General features: G+C 47.9%; 2 protein-coding genes across 2 annotated transcripts; one reads left to right on the forward strand and one right to left on the reverse strand.

Annotated features, from left to right (window-relative positions):
- Positions 1-10,672: 10,672 nt before the first annotated feature.
- On the reverse strand, positions 10,673-12,483 carry LOC123081862 (myb-related protein Zm38). Its single transcript, XM_044504372.1, has 3 exons — positions 12,225-12,483; positions 11,983-12,112; positions 10,673-11,493 (listed from the first exon to the last, which is right to left on the reverse strand). Exons 1-3 carry the CDS (start codon positions 12,355-12,357, stop codon positions 10,833-10,835), a joined length of 924 nt encoding a protein of 307 aa, XP_044360307.1. The 5' UTR covers positions 12,358-12,483; the 3' UTR covers positions 10,673-10,832.
- Positions 12,484-16,920: 4,437 nt separating this feature from the next.
- Positions 16,921-18,428, forward strand: LOC123085604 (glycine-rich cell wall structural protein 1.0). The gene is made up of 3 exons (XM_044507266.1): positions 16,921-17,473; positions 17,548-17,790; positions 17,898-18,428. Exons 1-3 carry the CDS (start codon positions 17,122-17,124, stop codon positions 17,954-17,956), a joined length of 654 nt encoding a protein of 217 aa, XP_044363201.1. The 5' UTR covers positions 16,921-17,121; the 3' UTR covers positions 17,957-18,428.
- Positions 18,429-18,484: the final 56 nt, after the last annotated feature.

Consider the following 18,484-nt stretch of genomic DNA (forward strand, 5'->3'; position numbering starts at 1 on the left):
CACCATGCTGCCTTGTAATAGGATAGTTAAAACTTCTGCCTGGAATATGCCTTCGTGCATAAGTACTGAAGCTTTTGCTTGAAAAACTTTAATTCATATTTCCTGCAATCAGAAAAATTTGAACTTCGGTGGCGGTTATACCGTCAGCCGGATTATGATCTTGATATGTGTATCAGTAATATAACAAATAGATGATACATAAATACCTGCCATGTTTGAGCATAAAGCTGGCTTTAGCCAAGCCTGAAGCGGTGGTTTTATAAACCATTACCGTCAAAAAGGGAGAAAGTAGCTCCCATACAAACCGTACTGACTTAATACGAGCCCCCTGGTTACTCCATGATGTTAACAGGGAAAAGGTAAACCAGGCAGACTCCTCCGGATTTAAAGGGGGATCAAAAATCATTGGCTGAACCGGAAAAAATATGCTTGTTGACATAAAAGAAATCCAACAAAAGCAAAGAACGAACAAACCATGAAAACAACATGGAAGCAAAGGCAATGATAAAAACCATTTGCAAAAATATGCTATACTGAGCTGTTCAGATGGTATTACCATGGTCGGACAGGATCAAGGCCCCCAATAGGAGTGACAATGATTCAAGTCAGCCAGGTCCCCAAATGACTCGTGGCATATATGCCAGATCAAGAGGCGTGACAATGGTTCGGGTTCGACCATGCCCCCAAGTGATTTTGTGGCCTTAGGCCGACCAAGAGGCGTGACTGGTTCAGACTTGACCATGTCCCCAAATGATCTGGTGGCTGTCGCCTATCAAAGGGTGTTCGTTGGTTCGGACACGACCAAGGCCCCCAGTGATATATAAAAAACAAATGTCAAGGGGTAAACCGGAGGCCGCTTTAAACAGAACCACTCCGTGTAACCTCGCATGATGAGAAAGACAGAGACCCCGCTTTAGCTGAGGCTCCGGTTTGATATATCAAAGATAATATATACATTGTCATGATATGTACATAGATAGAGCCGATGGCTCAAGTATAGTAAGGCCGAAGATGAGCTATATTCCACGGCCTGTTGGTCTCCTCCTCTGATGTACGTGAGTCTTGATGCCCTCGAATATCAATCAGATAGTACGACCCGTTGTGCAAATTCTTGCTGACCACGAAAGGTCCCTCCCAAGGTGGGGATAACTTGTGCATATCCGTTTGATCTTGGATGAGTCGAAGCACCAAATCTCCTTCTTGAAAAGTTCTGGTTCTAACCCGGCGACTGTGATAGCGACGAAGATCTTGCTGGTAAATCGCCGAACGGGCAGCCGCTATATCACGCTCCTCGTCCAATAGGTCCAAAGCGTCTTGCCGTGCTGTCTCATTGTCTGCTTCAACATAAGCTGCCACACGAGGCGAATCGTGCCGGATGTCACTAGGGAGAACTGCCTCTGCTCCATAGACCATGAAAAATGGCGTGTATCCTGTGGACCGGTTTGGCGTAGTATTGATACTCCATAATACAGATGGTAGCTCTTCAACCCAACATCCTGGTGTTCTTTGCAATGGGACCAAAAGCCGGGGTTTGATGCCTCGCAAGATTTCCTGATTAGCTCGTTCTGCCTGTCCATTGGACTGGGGGTGTGCCACTGACGACACGTCAAGTCGGATGTGCTCACGTTCACAGAACTCCTTCATAGCGCCCTTGGATAAATTGGTACCATTGTCAGTAATGATACTGTGTGGAAAACCAAACCGGAAAATCACCTTCTTGATGAACTGCACCGCTGTTGCTGCATCACACTTGCTGACAGGCTCCGCTTCAACCCACTTGGTAAATTTGTCAACTGCCACCAAAAGGTGGGTTTTCTTATCCTTGGATCTTTTAAAAGGCCCAACCATATCCAGCCCCCAAGTTGCAAACGGCCATGTTATTGGGATCATCCTCAATTCTTGAGCCGGCACATGAGCACGCCTTGAAAATTTCTGACATCCATCACACCGTTTAACCAAGTCCTCCGCATCAGCATGCGCTGTCAACCAGTAGAACCCGTGACGAAACGCCTTTGCCACCAGAGACTTTGAACCGGCGTGGTGTCCACAATCCCCTTCATGGATTTCTCTTAAGATTTCACAGCCTTCCTCAGGAGAAACACAACGTTGAAACGCCCCTGATACACTGCAATGATGTAATTCACCATTGACAATCGTCATAGACTTGGATCGCCGGACTATCTGCCTGGCCAGAATCTCATCCTCTGGTAACTCCCCCGGTTCATGTACGCAAGATAAGGAACTGTCCAATCCGGAATAACATGCAGGGCTGCCACCAATTGAGCCTCCGGATCAGGGATAGCCAAATCCACCTCACCTGGGAGCTTGACTGACGGGCTGTGCAACACGTCCAAAAAGATGTTAGGCCGGACCGGTTTACGCTGAGAGCCCAACCGGCTTAAAGCATCCGCCGCTTCATTCTTCCGACGGTCCACATGATCCACTTGATAACCCTTGAAACAACCTGCAATATTATCCACTTCCCGACGATATGCAGCCATGAGCGGGTCCTTAGAATCCCAAGTGCCAGACACCTGTTGAGCCACTAGGTCCGAGTCACCAAAGCACTTAACCCGGCTTAAATTCATCTCTTTAGCCATCCGGAGACCATGGAGCAAAGCTTCGTACTCAGCTGCATTATTAGTACAAGGGAACATTAAGCGGAGAACATAACAAAACTTATCACCTCGTGGGGAAGTTAATACGACTCCAGCCCCCGAGCCTTCCAATTGCCTGGATCCGTCAAAATGAATAGTCCAATATGTGTGATCCGGCTTCTCCTCTGGTGCTTGTAACTCCGTCCAGTCATTGATGAAATCAACAAGTGCTTGAGACTTCACTGCCGTCCGAGGCACGTACTTCAGTCCGTGTGGCCCAAGCTCTATAGCCCACTTGGCAATCCGGCCAGTCGCCTCCCGGTTCTGTATAATATCACCCAAGGGAGCTGAACTGACCACTGTGATGGGGTGCCCTTGAAAATACTGCTTCAACTTCCGACTGGCCATAAAAACACCATAGACCAGCTTCTGCCAATGCGGATACCTTTGCTTGGATTCAATAAGCACCTCGCTGATATAATAAACCGGCCGCTGAACCGGATATTCCTTGCCTGCCTCTTTGCGTTCCACCACAATAGCCACGCTAACTGCCCGAGCATTGGCCGCTACGTATAATAATAGTGGCTCCTTGTCGACCGGAGCTGCAAGAACAGGCGGATTGGCTAACTGCCGCTTCAGGTCCTCAAATGCCTCATCAGCAGCTGGACTCCAGATGAAATTGTCTGTCTTCCTCAGCATTTGATACAAAGGGATAGCCTTCTCCCCGAGGCGGCTGATAAACCGGCTCAGCGCAGCGATTCGGCCCGCCAAACGCTGAACATCATTGATACACTTCGGTTTAGCTAGGGATGTAATAGCCGTAATCTTCTCCGGATTAGCCTCAATTCCTCTCTTAGACACCAGAAAACCCAGTAACTTGCCTGCCGGAACACCAAAAACACACTTGGCCGGATTAAGCATCATCCTGTAAGCTCGCAAGTTGTCAAAGGTCTCCTTCAAATCATCCACCAGCGTCTCCTTCTGTCTTGATTTTACTACAATATCATCCACATAGGCGTGCACATTGCGGCCGATCTGATCATGCAGGCAATTCTGTGCACACCGTTGATAGGTGGCTTGGGCACTCTTGAGCCCGAAGGGCATAGATACATAGCAGAAGGCTCCAAAGGGAGTAATAAATGCTGTTTTCTCCTGGTCCTTAACCGCCATCTTGATCTGATGATATCTAGAGTATGCATCCAAAAAACTCAAACGCTCACAATCCGCCGTGGCATCAATGATCTGGTCAATACGGGGGAGGGCAAAAGGATCTGCCGGACAGGCTTTGTTAAGATCTGTGTAATCCACACACATACGCCAAGTGCCGTTTTTCTTAAGAACCAGCACCGGATTAGCAAGCCACTCTGGATGGAACACCTCAATAATAAAACCAGCTGCTAAAAGCCTGGCTACTTCCTCTCCAATGGCTTTGCGTCTTTCTTCGTTAAACCGGCGGAGGAACTGTTTCACCGGTTTATACTTAGGATCCACATTAAGAGTGTGCTCAGCGAGTTCCCTCGGTACACCTGGCATGTCAGACGGCTTCCATGCAAAAATGTCCCGATTCTCACGGATGAACTCGATGAGCGCGCTTTCCTATTTGGGATCCAGGTTGGCACTGATAGTGAACTGCTTGGACGAATCGCCGGGCCCGAAGTCAACAAGCTTGGTCTCAGCTGCCGATTTGAACTTCAGATCTGAATCATGCTCTGTAGTTGGCTTCTTTAAAGGGGTCATATCCGCCGGATCAACATTGTCCTTATAATACTTCAACTCCTTCGTGGCACAGACTGACTCTGCATAAGCCGCATCACCTTCCTCACATTCCAAAGCGACCCTACGGCTCCCATGAACCGTTATGGTCCCCTTGTAACCCGGCATCTTGAGCTGCAAGTAGATATAACAAGGCCGCGCCATGAACTTGGCGTAAGTCAGCCGGCCAAACAAGGCGTGATACGGGCTCCGGATCTTCACCACCTCAAATGTTAGTTTTTCCGACCGGGAGTCGTGCTCGTCCCCAAAAGCCACATCTAGGGCTATCTTACCAACAGGATATGCAGATTTGCCTGGCACAACACCATGGAATACCGTATTCGACGGTCTGAGATCCTTGTCTGTTAGTCCCATGCGCCGGAATGTCTCATAGTATAGTATGTTAATACTGCTTCCTCCATCCATGAGTACCTTGGTGAATTTATAACCCCCCACCTGAGGGTCTACCACTAATGCTAGCTGGCCCGGGTTATCAACCCGGGGTGGGTGATCCTCTCTGCTCCATACGATAGGCTGCTCCGACCAGCGCAAGTAACGTGGTAAGGCCGGTTCAACAGAATTCACCGCTCGCTTGTGGAGTTTTCGGTCGCGCTTATCCAAACTAGTTGTGAAAACATGATATTGCCCATTGTTCAACTGTTTTGGCTGGCTCTGATAACCTGACTGCTGCTGCTGCTGCTGGCTGTTCTGATTATTCTGGTGATTGTGACCGCCCTGATTGCGACCTGAACCGGAAGCTCCATCATGATCCGGCCCGTGGAAACCGGATCCTGAACCGCCACCTGATCCGTGATCATACCGGAAAGCATTAGAGTTTTTGAACTCCTGCATGATATAACAATCTTTCCAAAGATGGTTAGCCGGCGCCTCCTTCGTCCCGTGCTTCGGGCAAGGCTAATTCAACAAATAGTTCAAACGGCTTGCGTTAGGATTGGGAGCCCCATTACGATTTGCCGCTTTACCTCTGCGCCGCTGCCCCCTGTCCTGTGCATTAGTGTTGGCCACAAAGTCCACGCTGCCATCCGCTTTGCGCTTGCCACCGTTTCCATGACCCGCTAGTTTGTACTGCTGCTGTTTGGAGTTGCTATTCTTCTTTCCCTTCCCTGCTTCATCATCATTAGGCTCGGGATCCTTGGTACTGTCCGAATCAGCATACTTCACTAAAGCGGCCATGAGGGTTCCCATGTCATTATAGAACCGCTTCATGCGTCCCAACTTCAATTTTAGAGGCTCAAACCGGCAGTTGCCTTCCAGAGTTAATTTCGCAGAATCAGCATTAATCCTGTCAGACGAGTGCAAAATTTCCGAAACGCGGCGCACCCAACGGGTTGTTGATTCTCCTTCCTCCTGGACACAAGCCGCCAGGTCTACTATGGACTTGGGCTGCTTACAGGTATCCTTAAAATTCTGTATAAACCGGGCCCGCAACTGGGCCCATGAGCTGATAGAATTGGGTGGCAGGCTCTTTAACCAAGTACGAGCCGTGCCCTCAAGCATCATGGTGAAGTATTTTGCACATGCGGCCTCATCCACGTCCAGCATTTCCATGGCCATCTCATAACTCTCTACCCATGCTTCGGGGGGTAAATCGGCAGTGTAATTCGGCACCTTTCGTGGACCCTTGAAATCTTTGGGCAGGCGCACATTGTGTAAAGCGGGGATTAAACAAGGCACTCCCAAAGCGGATGTGACTCCTGGTCCGGCAAAGGTGGTAGGACGAACTGGTGTAAGTTGATCCGCACCATCCTGCGCTGCTAACTCGGCTTCCCTCCGTGTCCGGGCCCGGTCCACCACATCCTGAGCCTCGCGAACACCGCCTGCCGGGCTATTGCCATGTGCTGCTTCACATCCTCGCGCATTGCTCGATATAGCCGGTTCATCCATGCGCCTGCTATAGCTCCGGCTTGGACGGGGCGTAGAGTGAATCCGATCACGGCTGTATGAATATGCTTCCTGCTGAATCAGCGCAGTCTGGAGAAGCTCCTTAACCCGGCGCGTCTCTATCGCTTGCGGAGAATCCCCTTCAACTGGGATGGCCTCTAATCGCGCGGCAGCTGCAACAAGGTTGTCCATAGGATTAGAATAATGACCTGGGGGCGCCTGGACCGGCGGAAAATTTATAATGTTCTGCTGAGGAGGTTCCATCAGGCGAGGTTGGACCATCCCCCCTGGTCCTGGCGCCTCAATCCGGTTTGTCTCCGGGTACTGTGGCGGATTACTGGGTCAAGCTCCTGGAGTGTGAAAGAGATTTCGGGGGTCAAACCCTAACGGCATGCGTGATCTGTGCTTCCGTTTCAAAACCTCCTGTGATGCGTTCTGGTCAAGCATGAGTTTATAGGCCTGGGCGTCCAAAGCGGCCCGCTCTGCAGCCATCCTGTCTTTTTCTGCTGCCAGATCTGTTTTGGCTTGCACGATCTGCTCTTTCACCTTTACGATTTCTGCATTATGGGCCTCCTGATCCGCCGGATTGTCCTCTGCCATAAGCGCGGCTAGTGCATCAAACAGATCAGATAGAACTTGAACCGGCGGGCGCACAAGGCCTCCTGCCCCTGCTACGGCTGCCGCTGCTGATCCGGAGAGCATTGCTGCGGCGGTCGAGGAGTGATTCGCCGCCTGTGTGCCGGCCATAAATATTCCAACCCGGTTGACCTGGCCCGGGGGGTCCGGAATACTGTCGCCATCTGAACAGCCCCTAATCTGGTCGTCTTGCAACTGGTATAGCGATTCGGTCTCTCCGGTCGAGGACTCGTCATCGGAATAGACGACGGTCTCCCTACCGTGTTCTGATTTGTCCTCACGCTCTGCTTCGTGGATGACTCCAATGAAGACACGCTTCACGGCCGGTTTAGCCCAGGTTGATCTCGCACACTGAGCCGTCTCGATGAGGTTGGTGCAGATGTCCGGCTCAGGCCCAGGCTCACCGATTTTGCCAATGAAAACGTGTATGCCACCAAAGGGGACCCGGTACCCGTACTCGATCGAATCGGCCTCGGGACCCCATCCTGCATCGTCAATGTAGATCCTTCCCCGACGACTCTTGGTCATCCGGCCCACAACATAGCCTTCGAGTCCCTTGAGCTTGCCCTCCAAGATCGTCAAACCATCGTGCGATAGCCCCACGGTGGGCGCCAACTGTCGTGGATTTGTCACGGCAGATATCCTAGCGAAAGGACTTAGTCGTGGAGCCATCGCTACGAGTTTACTTGAAGGGGTTAAAGCGGACACAAAGACACGAGGGTTTTATACTAGTTCGGCCCCTTCGATGAAGGTAAAAGCCTACGTCTAGTTGTGATGGAATTGATATGATCTCGATGGCTAGGGAGCAAACAAGCTTCGCCTAGGCTCGAGTTGTGGTTGTCTCTCTGAACCGCCGCCGGGTCGTCCCCTTATAAACACGGGTGACGCCCGACAATCCATAGAGTCCCAACCGGTTCATACTCGTATTTCGGTTGGTATCTCTATTCCTTACTTACAATACAAGTCTTACATCGGGCCGGTTTACGGCTACATGTTTTAACCGACTACAGGCCTTGGGCCTTCATCTGTTTACGCTGCTAATGAAGTTAACCCGGCCCAAGTAGGCCGGTTTACACCTAGTGGTAATATCCCCAACAGTTACCATTCATGGGTTGAAGTCTCCATCAACGTGGATGTACGATAGCACCACCTATCGGAACCACGCCAAAAATCTCCGTGTCTACATTGCGTTTGCTCCCTCCAAACTCCTCCCTTTACCTTCATATGCAAATGTTTTACATTCCACTGCTATACTCTTAGACTTGCATGTGTAGGTTGATTGCTTGACTTGTGCTAAGTTGCTAAAATCTGCCAAGACTTAAAATTGGGAAAAGCCTAGATTTTTATTTGGTCAAGTAGTCTAATCACCCCCTCCCTCTAGACATACTTCCGATCCTACAGTATGGCTGCAAAATTTTATTAAGGGAGCAATATGGTGAGTGTGAGATGGTTAACAAATAGATATTCGGGAAGACTCTTGGATTCCCTCGAGCCCAGATGGTAAAATATTAACTCCCGAAGGACATTGCTTGTTTCCTAATGTGCAGGACCTTAGTGACCCAATTTCTGGAATGTGGGATGAAGAGCTTGTAAGATAAATATTTTGGGATGAATGATTTTGTTGCTTGGAGATTTCAAAAGTATGGCTTGTTCACTGTGCGCTCTTCATATCATAGGCAGTGGGAAGCACAGTTCGATGGCTCTCTTCGAAAGATAGATGGGTTCGGAGCGTCAGGTTTGAACATGGCATGGAAGGATTTTTGGAAGTGTTCACTACCAGCAAAGATAAAAATTTTGGCCGGAAGTGCCTTCTTGGTATATTGCCTTGCCATAGGGGTCTGGCTAATCCGTATATTGGAAATAATAGTATTTGTCTGGTGTGTAATACATTCTGTGAAGATATAAAGCACACTTTATTTTCTTGTGTTTGAGCTATGGCGATCCGGAGGAAGATGGGTTTAAAAGAGGTGAATAAAGAGGCATGTGTTGTTGATCGTGTTGGGAGTGCAGTACTTGAATATCTATTGGTTCGGAAGTTTTCACATATTGCTGTCGCAAATATCTCAAATCTGCAAGGAACTTTACTAACGACAGTGTGGTACATTTGATGGAGAAGAAGGCAACTTGTGCATGGAGAAAGCTTGCGAACTGTACCACATGCTGTTATTTCTATTGAGGTTCTAACTTCAAACTATGTGTGTGCTCTGAATAAAATGGTGAAGACTAGAAAAAGCCAATGGTGCAAAGCTACAGAGGGATTTGTGACAATGAACGTAGATGCGGGTTTTGATGTGAACAATGAAAGAGGAGCTAATGGTGCATGTACCAAGAATGATAGAGGCATTTTATTGCTGCGAGTTGCTACCCAATTGCTGTTGTGGATGCAGCGATGGCAGAGGCCCAAGCATGTCTTAACCGAAGTCATCTAGCTAATCAAGTGGGGTGCGAGAAACTCATCAACCAATCTGATTGCCTTGAAGTGATGTCAACATTGAAGAATGGAGGATTTACAGCATCGGCTGCAGCTTCTATTTATGAAGAATGAAGAATTTGCTCGTTCTGACCTAGAGATGCAAACCTCATTGACTAAGGACGGTCGGCTGGAGAGTTTAGTTTGGGTAGATGATCCTCCTAGCTCTATAATGCCTTTGATAATCCATGATGTAAGTTTGATTTAAGCAGTAAAGAAGCCATTATGACAGTTTAAAAAAAAGAGTCTACACACAACTCAAGAAAAGAAAAAGTAATCCTACACAATCTACCCGTTTGTTTGCCACAAAGACATCAAATCAGCTCACGCTTAATCATTTATATTTATATTTATTATATTATATTATACCAATATAAAAAGACCTAAAAAGGCAAATTCAATTAATCTCGCCCATCAAATCATGTCAATCCAACGACCTAGACTGCTTCAATGTCGAGCGCTCAACATGTTTAGCGTGCAGTTAATTTCATGCTAAAAAATAATACTAATCACATAATAACACAAAAATAATATCATACTTAATATCCGCATGCACTTAATATACTTTTAATTTAAGCATTACACATACATATTGACTAGATTTCTTAAAAAGCAAAAACGCACTTTTAATCAGCTCATCATTGATCGGGGTGGGAATAGAATACCAATAACAAGTTAAAACGAAAATGTAACTACGTGCTAAACCAATTTGTTATGAGGCAACTAAATCGGAGGTGAAAACAGAAGCCCACGCCCGAACTCCTATCTAGGGTTTCCTTGCCTCTCGTCGGCGCCGCTGGTCCGCCTTATCTTTTATGGTCCTCGGATCATGGAGGCACGGTGGATCCCGGCCCTTGCCGGCGGGAGGGCTTCGTTTTTAGATGCTTTTCTGAGTTTTGTTAGGGTTTGTGCCATGCTCAAGAAGATGAGGCGGCGGCGTCTTCTTGAAGATGGAATAAGGTCCTCCCCGCCTAGCCCCTGTCCCGGTGATGTTTCAAGCATCATCGAAAGGCGTGTGGAGGTTTGTCTCCGGCGGATCTCGTGGGATCCGGTCGATGTTTGTCTTTGGTGGATCCAACTGGATCTGGTCTTTGTTCGTCTATGTGTGAGTGTCTGCAGGTTGGATCCTTCCGGTCTATGCTTCTCTTCATCGGCGGCGGTTGTTGTTCTGGTGCGCTGGTAGCACGACGACTTCCCGACTGTCTACTACAACAATGTTTGCCCGGCTCCGACGAGGGAGGGGCGATGACGGCGGCGCGCCTTCGGCTCGCTCTAGTGATTGTAGTCGTCGCTAGGTGGTCTACGGACCTGGATGTAAATTTTACTTCTAGTGTTCTTTGTACTACCTTGACAGTTGATAAATAGATCGAAAGTTTTCACGCAAAAAAAAAGTTCAAACGAAAATGTGATGCCCTAAATATGCTTAAATACCGTCCCAATGTAAGATATGTAACCTCTAGTAGTTAAATAAATGATCAACCGCCCCGCCCCAGCTCCGACGTCGAAGAGGAAGAGCCTCCGCCGTAGTAGTATGCCGGGTCGGCGAGCAGGTCGGCGATGAGCTGGTCCACGCCCATCTTTTTGTCGCTGTCCAGCATCGCGTCGATGAACGCTGACGCTGCGCTATCCTCCCCGCCCCCGCCGACACCATCGGCTGCAATACTATCAGTGTCTCCATACGCTGCTCCGCCACCAGCCACCGCGGCCTCCTGGTACTGACCAAGAACCACCTGCGGCGCCGCCTCGAAGGCGGCGGCGTCGTCGGCAAGGAAGTCGCTCCACTTGAGCTGGTGGTCCGGGGACGCCGCCGCCCCTGGCGCGTCGGGGTCGAGGAGCGTGATGACCTGCTGCTGGTGGTGGTTCAGGACTGCGTGGTATTTGACGTCGTCGTGCAGCGGCTGGAGCCCCGGCGCCGCCGCTGGGTTCACGGGGATGTAGGAGGACGAGGAGGCACCCGCGGCGCTGGGCGGCGGGCGGATGGGGAGGGTGCCGATGCTCTGCATGAGGTCGGCGATGGGGCGATGGGTGATGGGGTCGATGCCCCGCTGCCGCAGCTTCTTGCTCAGCTTGGTGTTCCAGTAATTCTTGACGTCGTTGTCCGTCCGCCCCGGCAGCTGGTTCGCGATCAGAGACCACCTGCATGCACCCAACACGTACACGTACTTTCATGTTATATTACGCTCAGTGTGGAGTATTTTCTGTCAAACACTATCAATTTAAGACAGCTATTCAGATCTGTTCTTCACCCAATATTCAGCTTTTCACTACATTCTACCAGGAAACAGAATATATTCAGAAGAACCGTAGACACGAGACTGGTTACTGGATTAAACTACATTTGTTTCTACTTTATGAATGAACGGCTAAAGTAAATTCTTGAATAGAAGTAGGACGTGATTTCCGGTGTATGAGCAATTGTCTGAATGATACACCAACGTGAGGTTTTTAGAACTTCCATAAATCTATAAGATCTGAACGTACGCTAGAGTATATGGATGCAAAGTTTATAGCAGGAATGATGACAGAAACAGTAGTCTGTCCATAGCAAAGTTTCGCATTCACCGAAAACTTGATGACAAAATCGAGAAAGTAACCGATGGATGACATGCATGTACAGAGATGCACCTGCTTCCCAGCATGGCATGGAGGGTGACGATGAGCTCCTCCTCCTCCTGCGTGAAGTTCTCGTGCTTGAGGTTGGGCCTCAGGTAGTTGGTGTACCTCAGCCTGCAGCTCTTCCCGCACCGCTTCAGCCCTGCAGCACGCACCCATCCATGACGCAACACACATCAGCCAGAAACCATGCAAAACCAACACCATTTCGATGCCAGACGCCGATCCGGCCGGCCGGGGGAGAGGGTTCCGACCTGCCCTCTGGGGAACAGAGGTCCAGTTGCCGGTGCCATGGTTGGAGGTGTAGGCCAGCAGCTTGGCGTCCTCCTCCGCCGTCCACGGCCCCTTCTTCACGTTGGCCTTGTCGCAGCACGGCGGCCGCCCCATCCCGGCCGGCACCACCCTCCTCCCCCTCCCCTTCTACAACAAGCAGCCAAACGGTGATAGATAATATAGCTCGAGAACCCCAGCACCGCACCAACCTCCGGTGCCCCCCGACGAGATCACACTGCAGGGTGGCACCGGCGTACATATAGGGGGCGGGGCGCTCCGGCGAGAGAGAGAGGGGCACTGCACGGCAACAACATGTCCAGATGGTGGAGGGGCACGCGACGGAAGCATGACCTCCCCCCTCCTCATTTAACTAGTGATGGCATGGCATGGGTTAGTGACGATCCGATGGAAACGCTTCTTTAACCCTAGTTTATGGCACGCCTGCAACTGTTTCCCTCCGGCAAATCAACCGCTTAATCAGGGAGGGATCAAATATGTATGCAGATGCGGGTTGGTGGGTTAATACAATCCGATCTAATCTAATCAAACGCCGTGTGTGAGGGTGGAGGGGCCGGGGGCTGTTTCAAATATTTTCACGAGTTGGACATGATGATTTTCACGACATCAGCGCCGCGGAATCGGTTTTCACCTGGGAGCTGGCGATGCGATCATATCACAGGCGCCTCTGCTCATCGCGTTTGTACGATCGTCTTGACAGTTGTGTTGGCGCCGCACATGTGATCCTTAACAGTTGTGGTATTACAAGGAGAAAATGCATGCTGTTTTCAGCGTCTCGTGTTTTTTTTAATGCCTTTTTCAGCGTCTCGTGTTGGTTTCAGAGAAGAAGCACCGAGCATTTCTGGTGTGGCGTTAACAGTTTGTACTACTTGTTCTTATGGTTCGTCAGGTAAAAAGCTTCGTGTAAAGGAAAGTGTGTAGATGATCAATATTTGGAGGAGAACAGAAAGTAGAGTAAGCCATTCGCGAAGAGAAAAAAGAAACGAAGTTCAATCCAGGAAAATAAACAGATAGAAATATCAAATCCAAAAGAAAAATTCAAAAAATCATATCAGAGCCAGGTTTCGAGTTGTGGTATTACAAGGAGAAAATGCATGCTGTTTTCAGCGTCTCGTGTTTTTTTTGAATGCCTTTTTCAGCGTCTCGTGTTGGTTTCAGAGAAAAAGCACCGAGCATTTCTGGTGTGGTGTTAACAGTTTGTACTACTTGTTCTTATGGTTCGTCAGGTAAAAAGCTTCGTGTAAAGGAAAATGTGTAGATGATCAATATTTGGAGGAGAACAGAAAGTAGAGTAAGCCATTCGCGAAGAGAAAAAAGAAATGAAGTTCAATCCAGGAAAATAAACAGATAGAAATATCAAATCCAAAAGAAAAATTCAAAAAATCATATCAGAGCCAGGTTTTGAGTTGTGGTATTACAAGGAGAAAATGCATGCTGTTTTTAGCGTCTCGTGTTTTTTTTTGAATGCCTTTTTCAGCGTCTCGTGTTGGTTTCAGAGAAGAAGCACCGAGCATTTCTGGTGTGGCGTTAACAGTTTGTACTACTTGTTCTTATGGTTCGTCAGGTAAAAAGCTTCGTGTAAAGGAAAGTGTGTAGATGATCAATATTTGGAGGAGAACAGAAAGTAGAGTAAGCCATTCGCGAAGAGAAAAAAGAAACAAAGTTCAATCCAGGAAAATAAACAGATAGAAATATCAAATCCAAAAGAAAAATTCAAAAAATCATATCAGAGCCAGGTTTCGAGTTGTGGTATTACAAGGAGAAAATGCATGCTGTTTTCAGCGTCTCGTGTTTTTTTTTGAATGCCTTTTTCAGCGTCTCGTGTTGGTTTCAGAGAAAAAGCACCGAGCATTTCTGGTGTGGTGTTAACAGTTTGTACTACTTGTTCTTATGGTTCGTCAGGTAAAAAGCTTCGTGTAAAGGAAAATGTGTAGATGATCAATATTTGGAGGAGAACAGAAAGTAGAGTAAGCCATTCGCGAAGAGAAAAGAGAAATGAAGTTCAATCCAGGAAAATAAACAGATAGAAATATCAAATCCAAAAGAAAAATTCAAAAAATCATATCAGAGCCAGGTTTTGAGTTGTGGTATTACAAGGAGAAAATGCATGCTGTTTTTAGCGTCTCGTGTTTTTTTTGAATGCCTTTTTCAGCGTCTCGTGTTGGTTTCAGAGAAGAAGCACCGAGCATTTCTGGTGTGGCGTTAACAGTTTGTACTACTTGTTCTTATGGTTCGTCAGGTAAAAAGCTTCGTGTAAAGGAAAGTGTGTAGATGATCAATATTTGGAGGAGAACAGAAAGTAGAGTAAGCCATTCGCGAAGAGAAAAAAGAAACGAAGTTCAATCCAGGAAAATAAACAGATAGAAATATCAAATCCAAAAGAAAAATTCAAAAAATCATATCAGAGCCAGGTTTCGAGTTGTGGTATTACAAGGAGAAAATGCATGCTGTTTTCAGCGTCTTGTGTTTTTTTTGAATGCCTTTTTCAGCGTCTCGTGTTGGTTTCAGAGAAAAAGCACCGAGCATTTCTGGTGTGGTGTTAACAGTTTGTACTACTTGTTCTTATGGTTCGTCAGGTAAAAAGCTTCGTGTAAAGGAAAGTGTGTAGATGATCAATATTTGGAGGAGAACAGAAAGTAGAGTAAGCCATTCGCGAAGAGAAAAAAGAAACGAAGTTCAATCCAGGAAAATAAACAGATAGAAATATCAAATCCAAAAGAAAAATTCAAAAAATCATATCAGAGCCAGGTTTCGAGTTGTGGTATTACAAGGAGAAAATGCATGCTGTTTTCAGCGTCTCGTGTGTTTTTTTAATGCCTTTTTCAGCGTCTCGTGTTGGTTTCAGAGAAGAAGCACCGAGCATTTCTGGTGTGGCGTTAACAGTTTGTACTACTTGTTCTTATGGTTCGTCGGGTAAAAAACTTCGTGTAAAGAAAAGTATGTAGATGATCAATATTTGGAGGAGAACAGAAAGTAGAGTAAGCCATTCGCGAAGAGAAAAAAGAAACGAAGTTCAATCCAGGAAAATAAACAGATAGAAATATCAAATCTAAAAGAAAAATTCAAAAAATCATATCAGAGCCAGGTTTCGAGTTGTGGTATTACAAGGAGAAAATGCATGCTGTTTTCAGCGTCTCGTGTTTTTTTTGAATGCCTTTTTCAGCGTCTCGTGTTGGTTTCAGAGAAAAAGCACCGAGCATTTCTGGTGTGGTGTTAACAGTTTGTACTACTTGTTCTTATGGTTCGTCAGGTAAAAAGCTTCGTGTAAAGGAAAGTGTGTAGATGATCAATATTTGGAGGAGAACAGAAAGTAGAGTAAGCCATTCGCGAAGAGAAAAAAGAAACGAAGTTCAATCCAGGAAAATAAACAGATAGAAATATCAAATCCAAAAGAAAAATTCAAAAAATCATATCAGAGCCAGGTTTCGAGTTGTGGTATTACAAGGAGAAAATGCATGCTGTTTTCAGCGTCTCGTGTTTTTTTTGAATGCCTTTTTCAGCGTCTCGTGTTGGTTTCAGAGAAGAAGCACCGAGCATTTCTGGTGTGGCGTTAACAGTTTGTACTACTTGTTCTTATGGTTCGTCAGGTAAAAAGCTTCGTGTAAAGGAAAGTGTGTAGATGATCAATATTTGGAGGAGAACAGAAAGTAGAGTAAGCCATTCGCGAAGAGAAAAAAGAAACGAAGTTTAATCCAGGAAAATAAACAGATAGAAATATCAAATCCAAAAGAAAAATTCAAAAAATCATATCAGAGCCAAGTTTCGATCCAGGAAAATAAACAGATAGAAATATCAAATCCAAAAGAAAAATTCAAAAAATCATATCAGAGCCAGGTTTCGAGTTGTGGTATTACAAGGAGAAAATGCATGCTGTTTTCAGCGTCTCGTGTTTTTTTTTTTGGAATGCCTTTTTCAGCGTCTCGTGTTGGTTTCAGAGAAGAAGCACCGAGCATTTCTGGTGTGGCGTTAACAGTTTGTACTACTTGTTCTTATAGTTCGTCAGGTAAAAAGCTTCATGTAAAGGAAAGTGTGTAGATGATCAATATTTGAAGGAGAACAGAAAGTAGAGTAAGCCATTCGCGAAGAGAAAAAAGAAACGAAGTTTAATCCAAGAAAATAAAGAGATAGAAATATCAAATTCAAAAGAAAAATTCAAAAAATCAAATTAGAGCCAAGTTTCGATCCTGGGACCTATGGGTTATGGGCCCACCACACTTCCGCTGCGCCACTCTGATTTTGTGTTCAACTTACTTCCGTGCGTTACTTATCTTATGCTTCCAACGCTGAGAACCGAGAAATGCTTCCAAAGCAGCTACGCTGCAGCATCTCTCCTGTGGATACACATGGCATCAGCAATACGAGCATCAGATGCAGCACCACACAGAGTTGCACTTCCCATTCCCGGGACACGTGAAGACCGACCGACCCCGACGCCCAGTTCCCTCCCATGGAGTAAAGTATAGTTTGGACGCTCCACTCTCCGTCCCATGCATCCCAACCGACAGCCCCTGCGATCCACCGGCCACCGCGCCCTGGGCACGTCGCTGCCTCCGGGCCCCGGCCGGAGGTTTCGCGTGCACAAAATCGAGAAGCGGAAAAACAAAAGCGCAGCCCACAAAGCGACCTTAAAAATATCGCGGCAACGGCCGGCCAATCCCCGCGCGCCAGGCTACGCGTCCCCAGGCCGAGCACGCGAGGGGCCGCCATGGTGGCCGTCTCCGGAGGACGCGTGTGCGCCAGCCGCCAGCCGCCTATATATCCCTCCTGCGGCACGGCTCCTGGAAGATAATACCTGATCTGTTCCTGCCTTTCCTGCAGTAGTAGCGCACACACTTTGGTGAGCTGAGTACTGAGTTGGTGATGGAGGATTCGGTGGGCGAGGCGGAGAGGAGGGAGCAGGAGGAGGCCATGGCGCAGGGGAAGAAGCGCGGGCGAGAGGAAGAGCAGGAGGCCGGCGTTGGTCGCGCGGTGGAGGGGAAGGCGGAGGTGGCGGTGGCTGAGGAGGGCGGGTTTCTCAGCAGCATGGCGTCCAAGATCGGCGTGGCCATGTCGGGTGCTAACGGGAGCGGCGGCGCTGGGGACACCGGCGAAGGCAATGGCAACGGCAACAGGAGCGCGCTTGCTGCCTCTGACGGCAACGGGGAGAAGGCGGCCGGCAATGGCATCTTCCACAAGCTGCTGTCCAGCTCGTCTCCCTCCCCGCCGGCCACAGGTAAGTTACCGCGCTTTAGTTAACCTTTGCCGCGCAGCCTCTGCAACTTTGGTTGACAGTCTTCCGTGGAGCAGAGGAGGAGAATAGGGGAGGGAAAGACGAGGACGAAGGCGGCGAGCAGGCCGGGATACTGAGCGCCATGGCTTCCAAGATCGGCATGGCCATGTCTGGCAATGGGACCCACGGCGGCGGCGGGGAAGATGTTGATCACGGTATAGGTGAGGACGAGGACAAGGAGAAGGAGACGGGAGGCGACGAGCCGAGCTCCAACGGCGGTGGGCTCGTTAAGCAGATCATGTCCAACCTCCCCACTTCAGGTGCACTGCCGATCTGCTATTCTCAGTTCCGCCATATCCTTGTGTGTTGCCTCCATTGTTTCAGCTGACAGGATTTGTTCTTCTCTCTGTTTTTGCCTTCACTGCAGAAACTAGGGGGCCCGATGCTGAGGAGGCCTCCCTGCTCATCTCCATCATCGACGACTAGACTAGCAGTAGATAGATTTGGCACTTGTCATTTCTGGGTGTGATTTTACATCGCCCAGCGTGCCCTCTTTCTTGATGCTGATGTTGTAACCTCTAGGGTAGGGTTGCTGTTGGTAGACGTTTTCTTCTAGACACAAGTCACTGCACATGTTTGCACAGTGTACTGGCCTGTAATCGCATTGACTCCTGGAGAGAACTGGTCCTCCTCGCTTATTATTTGCTATAATAATGCTATAATATTACTTTGTCAGCCTATCAGGCTACAAGACCAGGCAGGTTTGAAGTCATTGCAAGACCAGGCAGGTTTGAAGTCATTGCTGTGGTATGCAGACGGGAAGACTAGCCACAATGGGTAGTAACATAGACTAGTAACATGCATATGTTACTAGTTTATGTTATTATCTCTATAGTGCGGAGTAACATATGTATTGTAACATACAACACTTTATTTATGAGTCTATAGACTCATCTTGTCTTGATATGTGTGATGTTACTCATACTACTAGTAAGACTAGCTGCAGGGGGAGTA

The sequence above is a fragment of the Triticum aestivum genome, chromosome 4A (genome assembly GCF_018294505.1).
Source record: "Triticum aestivum cultivar Chinese Spring chromosome 4A, IWGSC CS RefSeq v2.1, whole genome shotgun sequence".
NCBI lineage: Eukaryota > Viridiplantae > Streptophyta > Magnoliopsida > Poales > Poaceae > Triticum > Triticum aestivum.